Below are 25,021 nucleotides of genomic sequence, written 5' to 3'. Positions count from 1 at the left end.
GGCAGGCATTGCTAGCTAATTTCACAGGGTTAGAGAAAGATCTGGAGAAGGAATCAAGAAGCTTAGCAGCCTCTTGTGACTAAATGCTATGTGATATTTTTTCTTTCTGATCTCTAATTAATACTCTGCTAAGAAATAGATTATTTTAATCACAAATAGAGAGGTTTCCCTGATCGTGCTTTTTCAGGCTTGCAGCAGTCAGGAAATTATTTTTGGAAAAAGCAAAACTCACTTTTGAGCCAGAAGCCTTTATAGATAGCAGCTACAAGAATACATTAACAAAATCCAAACCCTACCCTTGCTAAGCCAAAAGCTTAATTGTTTTCAAATAGATACACAAAGCCATGTATGAGAACATTATCTTTAGTCATTGATTTTGTTTTCATTTGCTTCATGTGAATCATGTTTTCCACACTAATTGTTCACAGATGTGCAGAGGTTTAGTCAGCGCACCATGACCCAGCTCGCCATCATCCATATGCCCCCCCACCCACTGCAGGGAGTGGAGAAATGGGAGCCCACAGGCATCAATGCAAGGGGCTCCACAGTTCCCATCTGCTTCTCTCCTCCCCAGCAACCTGATGTGGGAAAATGGGAGTACTGGAACAAAGGAAAACGCACAAGTGCATCCACAGCATTGGTCTATTTAAATCAAAACGCCCTAGGAGAAAAGGGAAATTCATTATCATAGTAGTGCTGTTCTGGACTGTTGGGACTATTACAGCACTAGATCTCAAAACTCTACAAATAAGGTAACATTATTCCCAGTTTATCGGTGACAAAATTCAACCATACAAGACTGAAGTCACTTCTCCAGCATCTTGCAGTGAGAGACGTGGGACAGACCACAAGTCCCTGAAGCTGTACAACCATACTCTATTCTGCAAGCAGTCTGATCAAGAGGGCTTTAAACTAGGTTTGAAGGGGGAAGGGATTGAAACTGGGCTCTCCAAAGATCAGCCTAAGGACAAAAAGCCTGAATTAAGAGTGAAATCAGCAGCCCACTTGAAGTGCATGTACACTAATGCTGCTTGGAAGGCAGGAGGGCTCTGCAAAGAGATCTGGATAGACTGGAAAAATGGGCTGATTCCAATGGGATGAAGTTCAACAAGACCAAGTGCCGGGTCCTGCACTTTGGCCACAACAACCCCCTGCAGCGCTACAGAGTGGCTGGAGAGCAGCCAGGCAGAAAGGGACCTGGGGGTACTGATTGACAGGAAGCTCAACATGAGCCAACAGTGTGCCCAGGTGGCCAAGAAGGCCAATGGTATCCTGTCCTGTATCAAAAATAGTGTGGTCAGCAGGACAAGGGAAGTGATCCTTCCCCTGTACTCTGCATTGGTGAGGCCACACCTGGAGTATTGTGTTCAGTTCTGGGCCCCCCAGTCCAGGAAAGATATTGAGGTGCTGGAGCAGGTCCAGAGAAGAGCAACAAGACTGGTGAAGGGACTTGAGCACATGACCTATGGGGAGAGGCTGAGGGAGCTGGGGTGGTTTAGTCTGGAGAAGAGGAGGCTTAGAGGTGACCTCATCGCTCTCTATAACTACCTGAAGGGAAGTTATAGCCAGGTGGGAACTGGTCTCTTCTCCCTGGCAGTTAGCAATAGGACAAGGGGACATGGGCTTAAACTCTGCCAGGGGAAGTTTAGGCTGGATATTAGGAAGAAGTTCTTTACGGAGAGAGTGATCAGGCATTGGAATGGCCTGCCCAGGGAGGTGGTGGACTCACCGTCCCTGGAGGTTTTTAAACTGAGATTGGACATGGCTCTTAGTGCCATGATCTAGTAAATGGGCTGAAGTTGGACCAAGGGTTGGACTTGATGATCTCTGAGGTCTTTTCCAACCTAGCCAATTCTGTGATTCTGTGTGATTCTGTGAATTTCACATCAGGACATGTGTGCACTGCACCCATGCCCAACAACAGCAGAGAAGGACATGCCAGGTCTGGGCACTCTCCAGCTCAGGCTGGTAATGATGCTGCGACACCAAGGGCTCCTGTCACAATGTCCTGTGCACTCAGCACCTTATAGAAGAAAGGCAAAATAGCTGTCTGGCCAGCACGTATGCTGTGTGTTCCTCAGTGACCTGTCCTTACCAGAGGGACATTTGTTCCACTGCCTAGTGAAGTAAGTTAGTTCTGGTTCTGAAACTGTAGAACAGCAGTTCCCAAAGGAGGATTGTGAGTCTGACACCACAGTGAGGTTTACAAGTGGAAAAAGATCAAGAACTGCTGCTATAAAAGCTTATTCTTTCAACTCAGGTCAATACCTAGTCTACTGTTGTCATTGTATAGCCTGAGAAGGTTACTTCGCATAACAGATTACCATCAGGCAGCTTTGCTCTGGAATTTTTTTAAGCCTCCAATAAACATGTTTATGTGGACTAGGAAGAGGATGGATCTGCCAGGGTCCAAAGCATCTCCAGGGAACAGGAGAAGAAAGGTGTGATCAGTTCACTGTGTTTGGATAGCTGCCACTGGCCAACAGTAGCTTAACATCATCTCCTCAGATGTAATTCATCTTCCTTGAACTAAAGTGATACAAATTCCTGATTACTTCAACATGTTTGTGTTCAGTGTGTAATATGGTAGTCAACCAAACTGTTAAATGGCCATAGCAAATTGATTACTCTGTTACAGATTTAAACTCTCTGCCAGTGCAGTGAAAAGAACCCTTAGTGCAAATCAGAAGTGGATCTAAATGGTTCCCAAAGGCTGCCCATGCTTGCCCCTACTCAGGACTGGGCTGTGTCAAGCAGTCAACAGTTTGTGTTTATCGACATACCACCAAAGCTGGCTGGGCTTTTGTGGGAAATAGACTAATTTTCAACCATTCAAAGCTCTTAGTCAAGCACCATAAAATTGTTTTAAAAACCCAGATGGGACTCTTTTGTGACAGATCAGAATGGTTTCCTGGGGGTTAGGCAGGAATTCAGCCAAAGTGAATCTTTCTGCTGAAGTCACCAGTACCTACTGTTAGGGTGTAAGAGAACATGATATTATCTCTACTGCTTCTGTCTCAGCAGTTGTGGTCAAAAGGCAGTAAAAGAATTTGAGCTGAGGCTCAAAAGGAAGGTGCTAAAAATTTAAAGTTGCTCTTACCTGCCTCCTTTATGTGTTTATATACATCATCCGAACCAGCGGAGGAGTACGGGATGTCATCATGGGCTACAAAGTCGATCTGCCAGTGAACAGAAGAAGAATCATATGCCACCATCACTGCATTTTGGTTCAGTGAGGGGTCGTTGTGGAGGATCATCTCTTTTCTCGACTTCAGCTGAATTGCTTTGGACATTCTCATCCTAAAGCCATCACCTAGAATATTGCACTAGATTTAGGCCTACAGCTGCTGCGTTGTATGATCAATTATGAAAGAACAGAAAGCTTGTCTCCAGAAGCACTGCCATTAACACGTCACTCTGACTGCATCTTTATGATATTCTGTAGAAAACCTAGGACAGCCAGTCCTGCTTTCATTGCTACCGGAAGAGCTAAGCCAAGTGGCAAAGCCTTGACTTTCAAAACCGTGGAGGCAGGATTATTGATTCTGCCTCCTTAGGGCTGTGCATATGCACATATACATGCTGTCCATTCATCACTCAGGGATGTGGACACTAAAATAAATCCTTATTAACTGTGCTTTTTTTAAGATTTATATGTATTACAAGACAGTCAATAGCACATAAGCAATTATATTCTGCCTTTTAGAGGACACATGACATTTTTATGTATTTCTTGCCAATTATCACACCTGTTGACATTAATAAGTACCAAACCTTTAATTCAGACCTTTAGCAGGGCTTTAGTCACTATGTGATAACTTTCCTGGTTCTTGAGCTCCTTTCCTATATCTCAATTTATGGCTGATTCTTCTGTGTTATTTTATCATTCAAAAATCCCACTACAGAAATCATCCTAGCATACTGAGAAAAAAATGGCAAGACAAATATAACATTTTCTGATGAAGACTGGGGCCAGAAATGTTGTGTACCTAATTTAAGTGACTGGAATTAACTGAATTAAATAATTTACTCCAGCTAGTAGAATTTAACAGATTGCTGTTTACAGAATTATAGAATTATCATAGAATAATTTGGGTTGGAAGGGACCTTCAGAGGTCATCTAGTCCAACCTCCCTGCAATGAGCAGGGACATCTGCAACTAGATCAGGTTGCTCAGAGCCCCGTCCAGCCTGGCCGGGAATGTCTGCAGGGATGGGGCATCTACCACCTCTCTGGGAAACCTGGGCCAGTGTTTCACCACCCTCATTGTAAAAAATTTCTTCCTTATATCTAGTCTGAATCTCCCCTTTTTTAGTTTAAAACAATTACTCAACTGTGATGAGTTTATTCTCTGTTGTTCTATACAGGAGAAGGGAGGGATAAGGGGAGAAATGTACCTTATGTTTTTCAAGGAACTCAGGTGTCAGTGTCCAGGGTGCATCTCTGATGACTTCATCCACATAGCGACAGTGTCTGAGAGCTTCATATCGCTCATTTTCATTCATCACAGTGAAGCCTTTGAATTTATGAGTTAAATCATCACTGCAAACTAAAATATGGAAGTGTCAACAAATTGCTACACACTTAGTAGAATTAGCATGACCAGCAGTTATATATTTCCTGATAATTCCATTAAGCACTTAGTTATTAGATTAGCTAATTTTGAGGTGCTCCAGGGCACCTAAGAGTTCTGTTCAGGGTTCGCAGGTACAACCATAGACTTCTGAGAGTTCTTTCCATTTCTGGAGCTGCAGCCACAGCCCAGCTGAGATATCGTAGGACATCTCAGGTGGTATAGTATGCACACGTTGAGACAACTCAATCCCACTGTAAGTGGGGATTTCAAGGGCTGTAAATTGTCAGGGGTTATGGCCAATGCTTTAAAAACAATTTAAAAGTGTAGTGTCGGCAGTCACAGAGTGCCCGCAAACTTAATGTATCACAAAATAGTTGAGGTGGGAAGGCACCACAGGACATCACCTAATCCATCCCTCACCACCCCCCTAGCAGGGTCAACTAAAGCAGGTTGCTCAGGACCATGTCCAGTTGAGTTTCTGAAGATGGAGACCTCTCAGCCTCTCTGGGCCTCCTGTTCCTGCTTTTTGTTCTCCTGTCTCTAAATCACAGCAGAACAGTTTCTCACTAAATAAACACTGACAGAAAACAAGTCATGGCATATTTGATAGGAATCTGTCTCTGAGTTTAGCTTTGAGATCAGCAGGTTTCATAGAACGAGAAGGAAGTCTTGTGCCATGTTCAAGTGGGAAGTAGCAGGAGGAAGCTCCACAGAAAGGACTGGGAGAAGCAGTACACTTTAGTGGAGCGAGCACATCGAAAATCCTGCATCTTTAACTCTGCATGTACAAACACTTTGTCACATTGCTTTAAAAATGAGGGGAAGCAATGCCTATGTTACTGAAGGACTATAAAAATCAGGTATTATCTTTCTACCCACATAACGTTGTGTAAAACACAGTGGCCTGTCCCCACAACCATAACTCTATCAAATACCATAGCTACAATAGTCCCTTCCCATGGAAAAATGTGAGATACGTTTATCACTGAGTTGACAGTGGTTGTTCTTCACCACAGGTCAGACCTGTGCCTTTGGATCTCACTTGTCTGTGACACTGGGAGAAATAGTCAATGTACTTGACAAATGATAAATGCAACAATATTAATTTTGCAAGGAAATGAGAGCAGCTCTACAGCTGCTGCTTCTTTCTAAGTTGAAAACATCAACCTATCAGGCAAGGTGCTGGCAAAGATGCAGTCTTTTTTTGAGATCTGAAATGGATGTTCTTGCTGTGATGGTTGTTAAGGACCTTTAAAGTAGGAAAAATATAGGAAGGCTTAGATAGCCCTGGAGTTCATGCAAAATTCAAACCCAGATAATAATATACATATGAATTTCAGCTAGTGAAACGCTAGTCTATCCTATTATGTCATTTTTGATGCCTGCTGACAAGAAATTTAATGGAGATTAAAGCATTTTCAGTAGAAAGATCCTTTCTGAGGTTGTATTTACATTTATTTACAGGCTTTATGTCATCTTAAGTCTACCCGCTCCTGAAAGAAAGGGTCTACTAAAATTATTGGAAAATAGTAATTTTTGCTTGAATTCTGTAGAAAGGTTTGATTTGACTTTTTGGTTACTCTTTATTCATGCACAGCGTAGACACAATATCTCTGTACCTCCTTTTGATTATGTCATCCTGCTCTAATAACTGATTTGGGAATGTATAAATGTCTATTAAAAAAAACAAAAGCACCAAAAACAAAACAAAAAATAACTCCCACACAAAACACAAACACACGAAAAACCCCAAACACCCTTAGCTCCAAATAGTTGTCTCCATACCGAGAAATAGAAGGGATTTGTTGTGGTGCCCACAAAGACACATGACACCAGTGCTTTTGCAGCACAAATCGTATGTGGGTGTGGAAAGGTGCCCATTTTTTAAGCCTGCTAAGACATGGTGCCTTCCTGGGAAAAGGTGCTGATGAGTGCTGGCTGCTTTGTCCTTCACTCCAAAAATAAAGGCCGGATTTATCTTCTCTGCTGATGCTGAAGGCTGGGTCTGCACACACAGCACTGACCTGGCAGCCAGGGGCCATGGGCTGTGCCCGGCTGGTGGAGGGACCAAGGAGCCAGAAATAAATGAGCAGCTGATCTCATTCGCTCATCTCCATCTTTGAACAATTTTGAGTGAATAACTGAAAAAGGTAAATTATTCATATGGAGCTATTCTAAGCTCAGAGTCATGCAGGCACCTGCTTTAACTAGAATGGGAATTGTGCCTGTGCTGCTGAGGGCAGAATTTGACTTTTACTTTAATCGATGCAATTGTAAGACATAATTCAAGACAAATCACCTATAGAAAGGCCCCCAGAGTGAAAGCAGCATTCAAAGTCATAGTGTATAAGCAGCTGGGGGTGCGAGCACAGCAATAATTCTCTGATACTGAAGCACAGAAGCAAAAATTCAGCACAATAAATAACTCAGATCTTACCTCCTACTAATAAGTAGCTATTTGGGAATAGAGTTTTGGCTTGCATAAGAGCTCTAGCATGGCCAGAGTGGAAGAGGTCAAATATCCCATCTGCATACACTCTGACAGGTCTGTCAACTGCGGAGAAAGAAACACAACAGTGATTTTTCAGACCCAACGCAAGTTGCACTTAATTCTACTGGACAGTTTTTTGTTCCCAGACCAGGTGATTGCAGACATTTACCCCAGTTATGATATTCAAAAGCACCACGGGTGAACTTGCAGTGTTTGTCCTACTCATTACTTGTTCTTCTCTCTACTCTCTGCTGTTTTCTTGCAGACATAGCCTGTTTATTATCATCCATCATCCTTGTATTCTAATTTGGCAAAAACATCATCTTCCTGACTCATTCAGAGTTCCACCATATGTCTTGTTCTTTTCTCTCTGCCTTTCTAGTCAGTTCTGCCTTCTGGATTTTTTTCATTTTTTTCCTTATTTTTTCCATCATCTCCCTTTTCTGCCCCCCTTGTCTGTGACTTCCTTTTTTCCACAGCTTACTGCTGTAAAAATGGATTGCTTACCTCTTCCACATAAACCTTTCACTTCCCTTTTTTCATACTTCCCCCAAGCTCTTTCTCTAATGAGCCTATCATTTATTTCTCTCACCATCCTCCTGCTATCACCCTTATAACTCTGTGCTTTCCATATGACATCTTCAGCAGCAGTCTCCAGGTAGAAAAAGGACTTGATTTACCAAATGACACACCAGACAGCTGTGCCACTTCCAAGCAAAATAACAGTGGAGATAAGAGCAACAGAGCTTCAACCTCCATGAAATGTGCTTCAGTGCTACAGAGAGATGTCTCTGTTGTCAGGACATCCAAGGGTCCATGGAGAACACTGTTCTTTGCAGACTGATTGGAAAGCTGGGGCTTACCCAGTGTACCTACTTTGAAAGCTTATTTCAAAGAAGTAAAATAAGTAAACAGAGGTTTTTAAAAATAATCTCTTGGAAGTTAGGGGGGCTAAATTTGGGACTCTATGTGAAACCATTGTGTTTCCCCAGCCAAATCAAATGTCTAAAAAAAGAGTTCAGAAATTGGCCATGATTTCTTTGCAAAGGGCACATGGCCTTTAGGGCCACTTAAAGTCTGATGTGATCAAAAAAATGTGGGTGAAACAAGAGGTTTCCCAGCATACAGAGGCAGTATGGGAAGTGAAACGAGGAGGCAGCCACTGCACAATACAATTTTCAGGTTGGCTGGAGTGGGCTGGCAAGCCTTTCTTCCAACCAACACGCAGACATCTACTAAAACATCAAACTCTAACTTTTCTCTTGTTGTTTCTCTAACAGAGGATAATGACCCTGTAGCTGCTGGTTTCTTCCCTGTTACCTGATAGCCCCAGATAAGAGGCTGGCCTTCGTGCCTCCAGGTGGAAGGCATAAGCAAGGATTGACAGATGTTTGTGAGGAACAGCCTGTGCCTTGGGAGCGCCCAGGATGCTGCTGATAGAACCTCTACACATACCTGGTGTTCCCAGACGGGCTTGTGCAATGGTTAACTTCTCATGGGGGGCTCGGCACTGGCAGCTTGTTTCATCTGCAAATGGAGCAGGCGCTGTCAGAGTCTGGAAGATGGAAAAAAAAAGACAAAGAAAGTCAATTTTTTTCTTCCATCGAGTAGTTAAAAAAGAACCATTTAGCTGCGGCAGGATGCTGTAACCAGGCTTAATGCTGGTTTGTTCTCTGGGGATTTTTGCTTTTTGGTCACCTCTGAGCACAATCCACACAACGTAAAACAATGAGGAAAATAAAGCTTTCCAAACACATCACACAGCCTAATTCTTTGTCTCTGTTAAGAAACTCGGGCATTTTTGAGGTGGGTGCAGGTACTTTTTTTCTGTTTGCAGGGCAACATCAGGTTTGATGGTCCAAGCAGCTTAATCCTTGGTTTGGTTTCAAAGACTCCCAAGGCCCAAGATGCAAGCTATATTCTGCTACCTGTAAATAACAGCTGGAAGAACTACTTGGGATTTAGAAAGCTGCAAATGAGCCACCTCTTCACAAGCACCAGTTCCTTCCACTAACATCAGTATAGATAACTGGGCCTACAGGTTGTCTTGTTGTGCTTTTAATCAGAATCTTGTACAATTTTGAGGAGCCATTCAGAATAAAAGCAAGCATGTAACCAGAAGTCCCACCTAGCTGGAGGTAACTGAGCTGCAACTCCTTCCTCTCGTCTGACACATAGTGTATAAAATTCTGCGTCTGTGGTCAGACCACCACAAGGTTACTTGCTTTGAAGGGCTTATAACCTAAAGAGAAAGAGTGCAGATGTGTGAAGAACGATGTGTCAGGAAACTTGATTACAGAAATTGTATTTTCTGCCCATGCCTATGTAGGAAGTTATCAGGCATCAGAGCCTCAGATATTTATTATCTGCCATATGGTCTGATATGAAAAAACATGCTTCTACTGCTCTTGTTTCATAGAAACAGCAAACTACCGTAAGATGAGTTTTGAGTTGCTTTGGTTTTGTGAGATGAGGTGGTAGTTGAGACAAGCTGAAGGAAATCTATCCCTTACTTTGCCTCCACCATGATTTATCTGGGACCTCATGGCCTTGTGGCTGTGGCCTGGTTGGGTTTTGACAGTGACCATGGACAGTTGTCGTGACAGTTGGATCACCTGTGGTTGGTCATAACAGAATCTCTCCCTTTATGCTATTTTCAGTTTTTATATGCTGAATGCTTACTCACTGAGCATTTATTTTCTTTAGCGTCCCTGAGACACTTGAAGACATGTCATGCCTAATTGCTACTGACCTCTGGGCTCACGAGCCTGTTGCACAGAAAGCTCAGAGGACAGCAGTAAAACAGCAACAAAGATTTAAGAATGCATATGCAGCTCTTTCTGGTGATTTACTATCTCTTTTGTTTACTGAAAGCACTAAATTTTTATGTCAATTTCTTTTTTTCTCCTTCCGTTTTTATTTCCTTTTTTTTTGGTAATTTCAAATGTTGCAGGAAATCATCATCATCAGTATCTTTGTGATGAAAATCACAGCATCTCTGCAGAGACAAGGTTAAAAATGGAGGAACTATGACAAAGTCCAAGTTTCTGTCCGGGTTTCGTGGACAGGAACTGTTCATCAGACCACCCATGCCGCACAGCATAGAGCATTACACATAATCATACCATGCCAGCTCCTTCCTTTATTTTCTAAATACTGTCTTTTTGCTTACAGCTTTGCGATCGCTGTGGGCTAGCCTGTCTTTTTATTTCCAAGCAAGGTCAGGTTACGCAGCAGCCCATACAGTCTGGTTCCCGCTGCGATAAAGAGGAAGGCAGAAAAGTTAAAACAATAATGGCTTGGTCTGAGGCCTGCAATGGGTAATCAGATCCAAGCTTGGCAGAGGCTGTTTCCTTGGAGATTGTTTGAAGAAAACAGACCTGGTTTGCAGCAAGATTATCTTTTTTTTCCTCCCTAGGCAAACACAGCGGTGCTTTTCATCTAGGTAAACACCTTTGCAACACCAAGACTTCTCTCTGTGTCTCTGCTCAATGGAGAATCACCTCTATTAGCTTCCCACTGGTCCAGCTTTTTTAAACACTCGCATTAAAGCTTAGCTTATGGCTGACGGCTTAGAACCAGACTTGTCAATATTTCTGTTACTCTGTGATGTCTCAGCCACTGGATATGAAAATACATTAAAAAGATAGATTAAAATCAGGAATATTCTATCAAAGCCACATGGAAAAATGCATAAATATCATGTGCTGACAGATCAAGTGAAATACAGCAACAGCTTCCCAATGAGTATCCAATATTATTTCATTTTATCTGGCCTAGAAAAAATGCTGCTGAGCTTAACAAAAACATAAATAAAATAAATTGAGACCATTTGGTTTGCATACTATAGCATAAGATAAAATATTTCAAGAAATTATTAAAAAGATAAATGATTTATCAAACCTCTCTCAGTTTATATACACTTACAGTTGCTCCAGTTTCTTGTCAGTAATAACTAGAATTGGGAGAGGAGAGCAAGTAATTTATATAGCCACTTTTTCTTTTCAGTTAATGCATTAAAGTACTTTTGGAAGTTTGCTATACTTTTGCCAATAATCAGATGGCTTGACAAATACTTTTTGCAAATGTCCTTCTGTCTTTCTCTGACAGATTTTTCCCTTCATCTCTGCCTTCATTATTTTCTATGCATTTACGTTTTGTGATTAGTCAAGCAAGTCAAATTAGCCTCATATTTTGGACCAAGGTAAGCCGCTTGAGATCTGCATCATCCTGTAGCAGGATGCTCTATGGCCAAAGTGTGAGTTCAGTAATGGATTATCTCATTCTGTTTGTTCAGCACACGACTCCTCTTCCGGACATGACTTATCTTCAGACAGGTGGGGAGGAAGCTGCATCTCATAGTCCAAGGGAAATGAAGAAAGATTTCAAGGCCTTGGGATGGTTGGTGAAAGAGCCTGGGGCACAGGTTATTTTCTCTTCCTTCCTTCCATTTTTGGGTGACAATGTGGGATGGAATAGAAGAATTCAGTCTATAAATGATTGGTTACAAGACTGGTGCTACAGGCAGCGCTTTAGATTCTTTGACAACGGCTGGTTTTACCAGACACCAGTCCAGACAGTGATGTGTGGCAAAGGTTTATCTCGCAGGGGCAAAAGGGTGCTGGGACAGGAATTAGCAGGGCTCATTTGGTAAGCTTTAAACTAGGCTCGAAGGGGGATGGTGTTGTAGCTGGGCTTCCATCAGTGGGGCAGCACTCTAGAGTTGATGAAGGCTGGGAGGTCCCGCATACCCCTAGGGTGAAATCAGCGTGCTCAGCTCGCTCCCTGAAATGCCTGTACACCAATGCGTGCAGCATGGGGAATAAGTAGGAGTTAGAAACCTGTCTTCGGGCAGAAGATTATGATCTCGTGGCAGTTACAGAGACATGGTGGGACAGCTCACATGACTGGAATGTGGTCACGAATGGTTATGTCCTTCTCAGCAAAGACAGGCCAGCCAGGTGTGGTGGTGGAGTTGCTCTTTATGTGAAACAGCAGCTACAATGTATTGAGTACTGCCCAGGCATGGATGAGGAGCGAGTTGGGAGTCTGTGGGTGAGAATTAAGGGGCAGGCTGGCAGGGGTGATACTCTTGTGGGTGTCTATTACAGGCCACCAGGTCATGATGAGGAAGTTGATGAGGCCTTCTACAGACAGCTGAGAGCAGCCTCACAGTCACAGGCCCTGGTTGTTGTTGGGGATTTTAACTTCCCTGATGTTTGCTGGAAGGACTACTTGGCCAGACACAGTCCAGGAGGTTCCTCCAGTGCCTTGACGATAACTTTCTGATGCAAAGGGTGGAGGAGCCAACTAGGAGAGGTGCACTGCTGGACCTCATCCTCACTAACAAGGAGAGTCTGGTTGAAGCAGTAAAGGTTGAGGGCTGCCTTGGTTGCAGCAACCATGAAATGGTGGAGTTCAGGATCTCGTGTGTCAGGAACAAAATACCTAGCAGGATCACAACCTTGGACTTCAATAGGGCCAACTTTGGCCTTTTCAAGCAAATGCTGGGGGAAATCCCATGGGCAGGGGTACTTGAAGGTAAAGGGGCCCAAGATAGTTGGTTAGTGTTCAGGCACTGCTTTTACCAAGCATCCCAACACATAGGAAGTCAAGGAAGGGAGCCAGGAGACCTGCGTGGTTAAACAGGGAACTGCTGGGTAAGCTCAAGTGGAAGAGGAGAGTTTATAGATCATGGAAGGAGGGGCTGGCCACTTGGGAAGAATATAAGGCTGTTGTCAGAGGGTGTAGGGAGGCAACTAGGAAAGCTAAGGCCTCCTTAGAATTAAACCTGTTGAAAGGGGTCAAGGACAACATACAGAGCTTTTTCAAATACATGGCAGATAAAACTAACACCAGAGGCAATGTAGGCCCACTGATGAATGGGGTGGGTGCCCTGGTGACAGAAGACACAGAGAAGGCAGAGTTGCCGAATGCCTTCTTTGTCTCTGCTCTGCCAGAAGCTGTCCTGAGGAGCCCCATACTGCTGAGGCCCCAGAGGAGGGCAGGACAACTCTGCCCTGGTGAGACCACACCTGGAATATTGTGTCCAGTTCTGGGCCCCTCAGTTCAAGAAGGACAGGGAACTGCAGGAGAGAGTCCAGCGCAGGGCAACAAAGATGATTAAGGGAGTGGAGCATCTCCCTTATGAGGAAAGGCTGAGGGAGCTGGGTCTCTTTAGCTTGGAAAAGAGGAGACTGAGGGGTGACTTCATTAATGTTTACAGATATATAAAGGGTGAGTGTCACGAGGATGGAGCCAGGCTCTTCTCGGTGACAACCAATGATAGGACAAGGAGCAATGGGTACAAACTGGAACACAGGAGGTTCCACTTAAATATGATTAGAAACCTCTTCTCAGTGAGGATGACAGAGCACTGGAACAGGCTGCCCAGGGGGGTTGTGGAGTCTCCTTCTCTGGAGACATTCAAAACCCGCCTGGACACATTCCTGTGTAACCTCATCTAGGTGTTCCTGCTCCGGCAGGGGGATTGGACTAGATGATCTTTTGAGGTTCCTTCCAATCGCTAACATCCTGTGATTCTGTGTGATTCCTCCTAGTACTATATGATATTCTTGTACTGGAAGCTTCAGTAAATTAATCTGCAGTCACTGATTCACTGTGTCCCGTGATTTCATAGTCCTCTGTTTTTTCTCCTCTCAGTCACCTTTTCCAGGCTGAAGAGCTTTACCTCATTCATTTGTTCCTTGTGTGGAAGCTAGTCCACAACTTTGGTTATTTTTGTTGCCCTTCCCTGTTAACTGCAAGGTGGTTTATACAATGTTTGAACAGATAACTTTTTCAATTTCCAGAGCTTTAACAGATAGGGACAGAAAATTATTTACATGGTGCCCACACTTTGCAGTTATCTTCAATGACATGAGCACCTTATAGCCAGTGTCAGCAGGGAGACCTTACTTTCATTTAAGCAGTCCAAATGCCACATCATTACTGTATTATTAATATGTGGTGTCTAGAGAAAGCCTGTTACATGTTATATGGAGAAATCATTGTAATATTAGGACTCATTACTGACATTTATTTCAGAAATGTTAAAAAACTCCTGCAATGCAAGTCCTATTTCCTGGGAATGAAGACATCGCATTCAATTATAATTAAATTTACTTCCTCAAAATGCGAAAACATGATGTCCAATAACCCTAGCATATCCAAAGCAACTCATTCAATGACAAGTTTAAACATTTATATTATCACAAATTTACAAAATAATCAAATGGTGCTCAATGTGCTTCAGGAAATTAATAGATGGGAGGTGGGTAAAGGAGGGGGGGCTCCCAGCAAATGCCTTTCAGCTCCATTTGCATCCGGTAACGTCTTTGTAACCCCCAACTATACTTAGTGAGACAGTAGCCCAGAGACAAGAGCACAGTGTGATAAGGGGATATTATACTTTATGACAAAACCCTATATGACAGCTAAAAGCAGCTTATTTTCAGGTGTATCTCATTGCTGCCTTTTTATTATCACTCTTCATAGTCTCTTAAGCTACCGTAGCCATTTAGCTAGGCTGCTAGTCAGCAGACAAACATTCATAGCTTGTGTTTCCAATGGAATTGGTAATTTATAGAGGAACTGAAATAACAGGACAAAAGCACTAGTACCTCCCCACCCTCTCTTTTGTTTACAGTCTGTAATAGTTGTGTTCTTGTTTGTTTGGGGTTTTTTTTCTGTTTGGCTATGTTTTGGGCATTTTACACAGCAGCAAGGAAGACAGAAATATTTTGGAAAAGGGGAAAAGAGACCCATCTATGCCATTTTAACTCTGCCTGCAGGGTAATTGCATGTAACATGTGCTAATGGAAGGAGTTACTCTTTTTTTATATTTTTTTATTTGCATAGCTACATTACCTGCCTCACAACATGATGCAGACAAAACCACTGTTCTCTTGGTAGAGCAAACAGTTGTATTGTCATCTAAGATTTTGCCATCAACAAATTTCTAAGAAATGTGCAGATCTTGAACCACCACAGCTACACAAGCAAAACCTGGTAGAGCAGGCTGGGCCTGTGCTTATAAAACAATTAAGCTGGCAGGCAAATTCTGTGGGAGGTCTGATGCTGTAATCTGCTTTTATCTCAGAGGCGGTATTTAAAACAGATAACTGATTTCACTGGAACAAATCACGTGGCTAAGATCTACTCATATGAAGAAAGATTATTTTGGGAACCTGCTCCTGATGTTGGCAAACAATAATTACAGAGCAGGAAACACTGACATGAGTTGTAAGGAACATTGAAGAGAAAAACACTATCAAAACTCTTGAGAAGTAACTAAAAATACATGCTGAGTTTCTGAAGTATGAATACCCTTTACAAGTGGAAAGGCTGTATGAAGGACTATCAAGGTCTTCTCTTAAAGGTTGAAGGAGTGAACATTGTGAAAAATGAAAATAATCTTGTCTCATGTATTACCTTTAGTAACCTTGACACAAACAGATAAATTGATGGGCAATTAAATTGTAATTGAATGTTACTGCTGGGTGCCCTCAGGTAAACTTTTTACAAACAGTTCCAACATTAATGTATATATCAAATACAAAAATATCAAAAGGATCTGGAGCACAAGTCTGATGAGGAGCGGCTGAGGGAACTGGGGCTGTTCAGCCTGGAGAAAAGGAGGCTGAGGGGAGACTTTATTGCTCTCTGCAACTACCTGACAGGAGGCTGTAGCATGGAGGGGGTTGGTCTCTTCTACCAAATAGCAAGTGACAGGACAAGAGGAAATGGTCTCGAGTTGTGCCAGGGAAGCTTTAGATTGGATATGAGGAAAAATTTCTTCATGGAAAGGATTGTCAGGCATTGGAACAGGCTGCCCAGGGAAGTGATGGAGTCACCATGCTTGCAGGTGTCTAAAAGGCATTTAGATGACGTTCTTAGGGACATGGTTTAGTGCCAGAGTTAGGTTATGGTTGGACTCGATGATCCCGAAGGTCTCTTCCAATCAAAATGATTCTGTTATTCTAAAATAAATCTAGCCTGTCCTTTCACAGTTCTGCTGACTCAGTGAGGTGGATGTAAACTAAAAATAGGGTAAACTAACCTTATAATAATAATAACTTAAAAAAAAACCTGTTTGCAACCATTCCAAATTTTCTTATTCTCAGTTGCTCTTTCTGGGCTTTATCTTCAAACATACTTCACTTGTCATTAGTATTAAGTCAGTGAGGATTAACTGCAAGGTGCAATTACAAACTGAAGATGTATTAATAACAGAAGAAAAGCAGCTTCCATGGCATTCTCAAGAAGGACAATGATGTCCATATGTACAGATTCATAGGTTGTGAATGTAGAACAACTGTTATATAATCTGGTCTAATATTTGCAATGGGCCAAAGAATTTCACTACAAGATTCCTATGTGACAGCCATAACTTTTGACTGAACTGGAACACGTTATTTAGAAAATAAGATACATCCTAGAGGTAGAATGGGTCCCAAGTCAAGCAGAGCTCAAGTGGAAGAATCACTGAGGAAGCACCTCCACCTCCATGAACATCAGCTGGTAAAGAAACGTGACCCTGGGCAGCTTCCCTGCCTGAGCCCGCTCTCCTGGCATGGCTGGAAGGAGCAGCACCTACAGGTGACCCAGAAAGGGCTCATGGAAAGAACAAACCAAAACCAACCTAAGGCAGCACGCAGCCTCAGTGTCCTCCTCTCCTGATGGCTAGAGGCTTAGCCAAGCTGTCAGAGGTCCCAGCACTGAGGACGGATATGCAGTACTTCAAAATAAAGTATGCGGCTCCTTCAGCAGGGAACTGGTGACCAGGTGGCAGCAGCAGATGCCATCACAAAACCGGGACGTTGTAACAGGGCTGCAGAACCATGGTGCACTGGCAATTAAAAGCTGAGTGGCAGGTGCTTGGTGGCCCACAAGTAATGCTGAGGGTTGGCCATGGTCAGCAGACCAAACATGTCACCACCGCTCCAGTGCCACTCAGAGTTTTACTGATCAGTTCAGAAACTGGACAAAATGTCAGTTCTTTCCCCTTTCCCTCTCCTCTCCTCTCCTCTCCTCTCCTCTCCTCTCCTCTCCTCTCCTCTCCTCTCCTCTCCTCTCCTCTCCTCTCCTCTCCTCTCCTCTCCTCTCCTCTCCTCTCCTCTCCTCTCCTCTCCTCTCCTCTCCTCTCCTCTCCTCTCCTCTCCTCTCCTCTCCTCTCCTCTCCTCTCCTCTCCTCTCCTCTCCTCTCCTCTCCTCTCCTCTCCTCTCCTCTCTCCTCTCCTCTCCTCTCCTCTCCTCTCCTCTCCTCTCCTCTCCTCTCCTCTCCTCTCCTCTCCTCTCCTCTCCTCTCCTCTCCTCTCCTCTCCTCTCCTCTCCTCTCCTCTCCTCTCCTCTCCTCTCCTCCTCTCCTTCTCTTCTCTTTTCTTCTTCTCTTTTCTTCTTTTTTTTTTTACAATTAATACTAATTTCTTTTTACTTGTACATTAGCATACACGCCTGATGTATGCCTAAAGAGACCCAACTTCAGCTTTAACATAGGCAAGGGTTAATCTACTGAAAGCAACTGAGTTATACCTAAGATACTGGGTGAATTTGGCCCAGTATTCGACCTCTACGTAGAAATACTTAACATCTGTCAATTATTTCCTGTCAGACGTAGGACAGCACTTTGTATAAATTGTTACTCAAAACAGAACTATGTTGAGGCAAAAGAAACCCCAGTTTTTCCTTCTGCGGAGGAGGCCCGTGTTGGCTGCAGCTCCCCAGCTGGCAGCCAGAAGCTCCCTGGGAGGGACTATTTTCCCAGGGGGAGTGCTCTGGGCTTCTCCACCACATCCCTCATTCATCCAGTGCCTTTCACAAGAGCTCTTCACCTTATGCCATCTGTCTCCATGTGTGTAGGAAAGGAAAGCAGATTATGTCGTAACAAAGGTATAAGGCTATATTGTGACAGGCAGTTCGGCTGCACTGAGTATCTGTGCACAATCCTGGATACGTGGTTATGCACAACACGCACTTCTTGCCCATCTAGCTAGTATTTGGCTCCTAATTCTGCATTTCTTCTGCACCACATCCATGCATGTGTTAGGTTTCTTTTTACGTTTTATACGTGTTACGTTATAATGTTGTATATGTTTTTGAGGAGGGGGCAGAGAGTATCTATTTACAATGTTTTTTCACTCCTTTTTTAAACACATGGCACAAACCTACATAGTAAAGACAACAGCACAGCTTAAGAAATTGGTAATATTCTAATAAAAGCTGCTTCTAAAATAGCATTGCATATATGCATTTGCAAGCAAGGAATACAACACGTGGAATTTAATGTTTGCTCCCTGGACTTACGTGTCATTTGTGAAGCCTGCAAAAAATATCTGTAGTTCTGTATATCTGATGAATAAGTATTGCAACATGTTTTTGCAGAGACTGTGGCATTTCAGAACGTATACCAACTATATGTCCTTTATGTAGTAATGGGAAATCACAGCAGATTTTTGGTGTCTATGGCCAATTTTTAGTTTAGCAAAGATTGCTACATATCCCCAAGTGCCAAATACATTTGGCATGTTTGTATGGGTTTGTCCTTTTATGTCATAGCCAACATTTATGGAAAGTAAAATTAATCCAGAACAGAAACCAAACCTGTAAAGGATCAAAAAGATATTGAGTCAAATGAAATTTTTTGGTTCCTCAAATGTAAAGCTGTTTACATGTATATTTATGCTTAGTTCCACTTTGAAGCAAACAGATGGCAGATCCCCTAAGTCATAACATCATGTGAGTGAGAAACAGATGCATGGGACACTTTTTAACCACAATAAAATGCCCTAAATTCATCATTAGCACCTCTGATTAAAATTGCGTATACTTTTCAGTGATACAGGAAAGATAAAGATGAAGGTCTATGGAAGTTCATGGAATAAAAAAATCTGAAATAATTCTAGAGGTTGCAGACCTCTCAAAACACTGCTCACAAGTACGAAGGGAGTACGGCATCCAGGGATGAAAATAAAGGAATCCAAAGCATGCAAACTCTTCTTGCAATTATTTCAAATGTTGTGCTTAAGATCACATTGTTTAATAGCAGCAATAGTGAAATTGTCTGAAGGAGTCTAGTGCCCCCTTAAACGTTTATACTGCTCCAGTGAGTGAAAGCACTGAAATGTTCTCCTCTATCCTTCAATAAAATAAAAACAAACAAAAACCAAAAAACAACCCCCACACAAAAAACCCCAACACAACAACAACAAAACCCCCAAAAGAACCCAGATTTTTCCAAATGTATTTGAATAATTTGAAAAAATGAATTCAGGTACTCTCATTTCTTCTAAAAACTGGATAAAATAAACAAAATGGTTAAAGCTGCTGATACCTAAAATGACATGAGAGCTGTGATCTTCAGTTGTACCTGAGTCTCATTCTCCAAAGTATTGTAGATTCAGTGTCCCCAAGATATTTGATACCTAATTCCTATTGAACTGTAAAAGTCTGTAGCTGCTGAATCTCAAGAAAAAGCAATAGAAGTAAATCCGGGCTTGGGAGCTGGCACTGGGATTGCCAGGGTGAACCTCAAATGGCCCTGATGCTTACAGTGCCTTGGCAGGATGTGTTTTATCTGCCATATGGATAGGTCCTAAGCCTCCAGCCAGCCTGTCCTTGCAAGGGTGATGCTAAGCAGAAAAAAATAGTTGGGTACTTTCCACACAGGGTCCCGATGCTCCTTCCTGCACAGGCAAATGGGATCTGGCCACAGCTTGAGCTGCCTGAGAACAGGCGTCCACTGGTAGCACAGATGTCACGTAACCGCAGTCTTGGGAACAGGACAGTATTCCTGGGATCGCATTGCCAAGGGCAGAGCAGACGCAGCAAAAAGCACCTATCTGCTTCTTTACATCATCTCAAACATAAGACTCACGTTACTGTAAATTCATGAAAACTGCTGCTTAATTCCTGCCTGGCCCTGTACCCACCAACGTCCCCACAAGCACAGGTCAAAACAACCACCTTACTTGTCTGCTCTCTCTCCTTCCCTCTAGTTCACCTTGGCTAATTCAGGTGCTCTTCTGCCTATCAGGATCTTTAAGCTGTGCCTGACTTTGCCTGTGTGTTGCAGAAGAGACTGTATTCCTGTTTTGGGCTCACTCTCACATTAGACTCAAAGCACAACGAGATAGGAACTGCAATGGACGCATACGTTTCATTGCCCTGCATTCCCTCAGCTGAGCTAAGCCTAAGGGTTTCAGCCAGTTTTGAAAACAAGACATTGGTACCCAGGTCCCAACAGTACTTTCCCAGATGTTCCCACTGATGCCTGTGTTGGATGACTGACATGTGAAATACAAGGAAGAGAAGAAGTCAATGTGTTCAAGGGAAAAGTGAGACCAAGCAGTAGGTTTTGAAAGTAAGTTTTGATGTGTATTTGGTTTTTCTTTATCAGCAGCAGTGTCTTTTTAAATTGCCATAGTTTCCTTTTATGAAAGATGCTATCTGGAATTGTCTTCCTGAACAAAGTGTGTTGAACTGCCCATTTGCTCCTTTCAGAGTGAAGACTGGTAATTCTCAAGGTGCACACTGATCCTTCAAGGAGCTGCCCACATGCAGGACCACAATCTTGTGGGATCAAACTTAAACTCTTGAAACCAAGGGACATAAATAAATTACAAAAAAATATGCTAATTGCTTCACAAGGCTTTGTACTTACTCCTTGCTATTTCCTCCTGTGTTATCTCTCCCATCCAGTTAAACTAGGAACTTGCCTGCTTACTTACCTTTGTAGTACAGACGCCCCCAGGCAAACCCTAATGCTGGGGTTGCCAGGCTGAGCTCCATAGCCCAGCAGTGCTCTGCAGCTTGCTGAGAGTTACCTGGGGTCAACTACTGTACCTCGAATGTGCAGTATGATATGACCCACAGCGCTGTTTATCCCATTTCAAACAATGAAGTGCCCCATGACCAAACCATGGGTATCCTAGGGGCAGCAGTACAGTGGTACACCCTAGAGTATGGGACAGCAGTAAATCAGAAAGTGGCCAAACCCAGCAGTTCAGTCCAGATAAGAAACAGATATGCGTAAAAATAGACGAATCCGGATTGGAGAAACATTATTTGTGGTGTTTTTTTCTTCACTACAGAACTGCTAAAATCACCACTATGGATAAAGCCTACAACTGTAATTGGTTTGTTTCTCCATTGTGCATTGAGACTGAAGTACGTGTGTCATCTAAAAGATGTTTTTCTGGCATTCAGATACGTTGAAGTTGAGAACATAAAGAAGGCAAAGATTAAGTGTGAGACAGACCAGGGGAATTGACTGGAGCATGACTGATCATTAATGCTCTAGTTGGTTAAGAAAACCCAAAGAGTGTCTTTGGAAAAAATTAATGGTAATTTATATCACAACAGTCCTAGGCACTGGAAAACATCAGGTTTCACTGAAGCTTACCTGGGAATTGCCTTCAGTGTCCCCTCTTCTCCTGCTCTTTGAAGGATACAGGGGTTTTCTTCAGTCTTACTATGACACTTCCTCCCAAACTAGCAGACTCCACAGCCTAAAACGTAGGTTACTGGCCTAACACTGTACATGCTGCCTTCAAAGAAGCGGGATCAGAAAAAAAGTACTGAAGATCATAAAAAGGATCTGATAGGAACTTAAAATCCATGTTATTAGATCACCTGTTGAGGGGCGATTAACTCTTCAGGACACCAGCTCTGAATTCTTGTCCCTTAAGACATGATTTGATTTTGCCTGCCTCCATTACTCCTTATGCTCTTAAGCACAGTGTGTTACATTATACTTCAACTGGATTTTTTTTTTTTTTTTTTCTGCCTGTGTTCAGTTCTGGGGTCCCCAGCTTAAGAAGGACATGGACTTGTTGGAGCAAGTCCGGAGGAGGCCACAAAGATGATCAGAAAGCTGGAGCACCTCTCCTATGACGACAGGCTGAGAGCTGGGGTTGTTCAGCCTGGAGAACAGAAGGCTCTGGGGTGACCTTCCAGTACCTGATGGGGTCCCACAAGAAGGGAGGGGACTTTTTACAAGGGTATGTAGTGACAGGACAAGGCGTAATGGCTTTGAACTGAAAGAGAGTAGATGTGAATTAGATATAAGGAAGAAATTCTTCACCATGAGCATGGTGAGGCATTGGAACAGGCTGCCCAGAGAAGCTGTGGATGCTCGGTCCCTGGGAGTATTCAAGGCCAGGCTGGATGGGGCTTTGAGCAAACTGGTCTAGTGGAAGGTGTCCCTGCCTATGGCAGGAGCTTGGAACTAGATGATCTTTAAGGTAATTTCCAACCTAAATAATGGTATGATTTTATGACGATAACGTAGATCTGCTGACTGACAAAATATCACTTTATAAGAACACATTTTCCATAAATCTTTATTCAAAATGTCTCCATTGTCCATTATTAATTTACTGGTACTCAGGAAGATCTAAAATATCATAATGAATTCTTGTTTTATTCGTGTACTCTAGCTGTCACCTTAATTTCCACAGAAATTACACTGGAATGCGTGATACTGTAAATACTGGCATCATATTGTCACTTCTTTCTTTAAAATCTTTTAAAATGTCAGACTACATCGAGTAATATATTCAAACGGGTTGTTATGTCTGAGCTTTTGACAGGGAAATCTCAGACAGCCTGTACGAACACAATGCAGTGAGAACACGTGAGCTAACTTTCCCTTTTAAAACAGCTCAAAAAGTCTTCCACAAACAAATTAACAGTCTTCTTCAAAAGTGATTCTAATTATAAGTAGAAAATGTTAATTTAGGTCAGCCCCAACAACTGTTGCTATTTCTTGTCATACCAGAACAATGTCTCAACTATAGTGTTGAATTTAATTACTCAAGTTTGATGTTGAAATATGTTTTAATTAGGACTGTGACTGAATTCTAGTGCTAAATGATCTGATTTCCAGTACTAATTGTTGCATCAGTCATGTACTTTCACACTTTGATGCTGTCTCTGCATTTCTGTGTATGCAAACAGGTATTGTTATTATTTTCTACCACCTTGCCAGCGGTGCAAACCAGGCCGGGGGAAGGAGTGCTCATTCCTGACAGGAATAATAAAAGGTTTCAATAAAAAGCAAGGAAACATTCCAATTATTTTAAATTAGCACATGAAAAAAAAAAACAACCAAGGGCAGCTCTCAGAACCTTAACTGGAGGGGAGCAGCAGCCTTGTAAAGTTGCCTGCACAATCTGAAGGAGCCTTCCCTCACCTTTAAAAAGACCACCAAAGGAGTTTATTTTTGCTGTCACCTTCCTGATGCTCCCATTCCCTCAAAAAACACAGCCCTCCACGACTGCCTTCCTCACACACCCACCGTCGAATAGGAAACTCCTCCCTGTGCTCTAAAGTTGAGAGAAGTGTGACTTACCCATTCCTGGGTGCCCCAGACCCGGCCGAGGGGCGGCCCGCAGGGCTCGGCGGGACGCGGGCGGCTCTGGGAAGTGGAGGCGTCTGCCGGCGCGGCGGGACGCGCCGGTGAGCCGGGGCCGGGGCCCGGGCCCGGGGAGAGGCCGGGACCGGGCACCGCTCTCCGCTGCCGCCTCCTCTGAGCGTGCGCTGCTCCTCTGCATTCATCATTAAAGATATGCAGCTTTTTTTTTTTTCAATTGTAATACGGCTTTACCGAGTCACATGCCTCCCATCACCTGAGCTGAAACTGGAGCTTTGTACTCCGGCCGCTCGGTGCGAGCCCTTCCCAAACGCGGCAGCCTCTGCCCCATCATTATTCAAATGCACCCTCGGTTGCGCGGGAGCTTAGGGAGGTTATTTTTTTCTTTCCAAGAGGGAAATATGAATCCTGCCTCGCTGTCACTATACTCCCCGAAGTCTCCAAACGACAAAGCACAGGAAGGGCAGCCCGGACGGGACCCGGACGGGAACAGCCCACCCCCACGGCAGCCTTGGCTTCTCCGCTTCCCGCGGAGCCGCGCCGCCACACAAAGGGACCCGCCGTAGGACGGAACCGGCCTCTCCCTCCCTCGCTCCCCACCCCGCACTCGTCCCGCAGCGCCCGGGAGGGAGGCTCATCCAGGAGTGCCGAGGTGGCGCCGAGCCCCGGCCCGGGGCCGGCCCCCACTCACCAGGCGAGGCTGGGGGCAGGTGTGCTCTAGTTCCTCCATGGCCTCCGAGCGCCGCGCCTCAGAGGGGGATTTCGGGATACCTGTTTCTGACTCAGCATCGGGCGCGAGCACTGGCATGGCCGGCGGCAGCCTCGCCCGCCGTTGCTGCTGCCGCTGCTGCTGCCGCCGCCGCCACCGCCCGGGTCCGCCGGCGCGGAGCTCCGCCGTCACGCGTGTGCCCGCCCCGCGGGGGGTCTCCCCGGGAGCCGCCCGGGGGCACTGCCGCCGTGCGTCGCCATGGCAACCGGGCGGCCGCCGCGCCACCGCTCCCTCCGCGCTAGGGACGCCGCGCTCATTTACATGCGGGCTCCTGGTTGGCTGCAGCTCCGCCGCGCCACCGCGGGCCCCGGCGGTTCCGCGGGCGGTGCCGGCCCCCGCGGTAGCGGCACATCCAGCCGAGCTGCGGATCCCGCCGCCGGGCAGCTCTCCCGCCGCCGGGCACCTCCCTCGGGGTGCCCGCTAAAGGCACCCCCAACCGTGTGGTCCCCGCGCCGGGGCGGGGCGGGGTGTGCCCTCCTGAGCGCGGGCAGGCCCGGCTTAGTGCCGCGCACGGGGATGTACCGGAACGGGGTGGGGGCGTGGGAGGCAGAGACTCTCTGAGAGCCGCACTGGCGTTATCTGGCCAGGCCAGGAGCCGCTTCAGCGTACACCTCCCGTGGTCCCGTCGGCCCTGGTCGGCCTCGGCAACACCCTTACGGTAACCTGCGGGGAGGTTTGACTCGTTCAAAACTGACGGCGGGAGCGATGAGCGGCGGCGGCGCGGGCGGGCGCGGTGCTGAACGGACAGCTCCCGCCCGCGCCGCACCGCCCCCTGCTGCGCCGCGGGGCGCCCCGTGCCCCCCACGCGTTGCG

The 25,021-nt window shown here is 44.6% G+C and overlaps 1 protein-coding gene across 2 annotated transcripts in view; it reads right to left on the bottom strand.

Annotated features, from left to right (window-relative positions):
• PCYT1B (phosphate cytidylyltransferase 1B, choline) overlaps window positions 1–25,021 on the bottom strand; it is a 51,004-nt gene that overhangs the window by 14,199 nt on the left and 11,784 nt on the right. The window contains exons 1-5 of one of the 2 annotated variants that reach the window (XM_065862825.2): window positions 24,131–24,405; window positions 8,523–8,622; window positions 7,014–7,130; window positions 4,398–4,549; window positions 3,101–3,179 (exon numbers count right to left, since the gene is read on the bottom strand). In XM_065862825.2, coding sequence (XP_065718897.1) covers window positions 3,101–3,179; window positions 4,398–4,549; window positions 7,014–7,130; window positions 8,523–8,622; window positions 24,131–24,247 — 565 coding nt within the window. In that variant the 5' untranslated portion in view covers window positions 24,248–24,405. Of the gene's footprint in view, window positions 1–3,100; window positions 3,180–4,397; window positions 4,550–7,013; window positions 7,131–8,522; window positions 8,623–24,130; window positions 24,406–25,021 lie in introns of those variants that run through there. The other variant, XM_071812228.1, reaches the window with a different exon arrangement.

Source organism: Patagioenas fasciata, chromosome 1 (genome assembly GCF_037038585.1).
Source record: "Patagioenas fasciata isolate bPatFas1 chromosome 1, bPatFas1.hap1, whole genome shotgun sequence".
Lineage (NCBI taxonomy): Eukaryota > Metazoa > Chordata > Aves > Columbiformes > Columbidae > Patagioenas > Patagioenas fasciata.
This window is presented reverse-complemented; position numbering and strand designations above follow the sequence as displayed.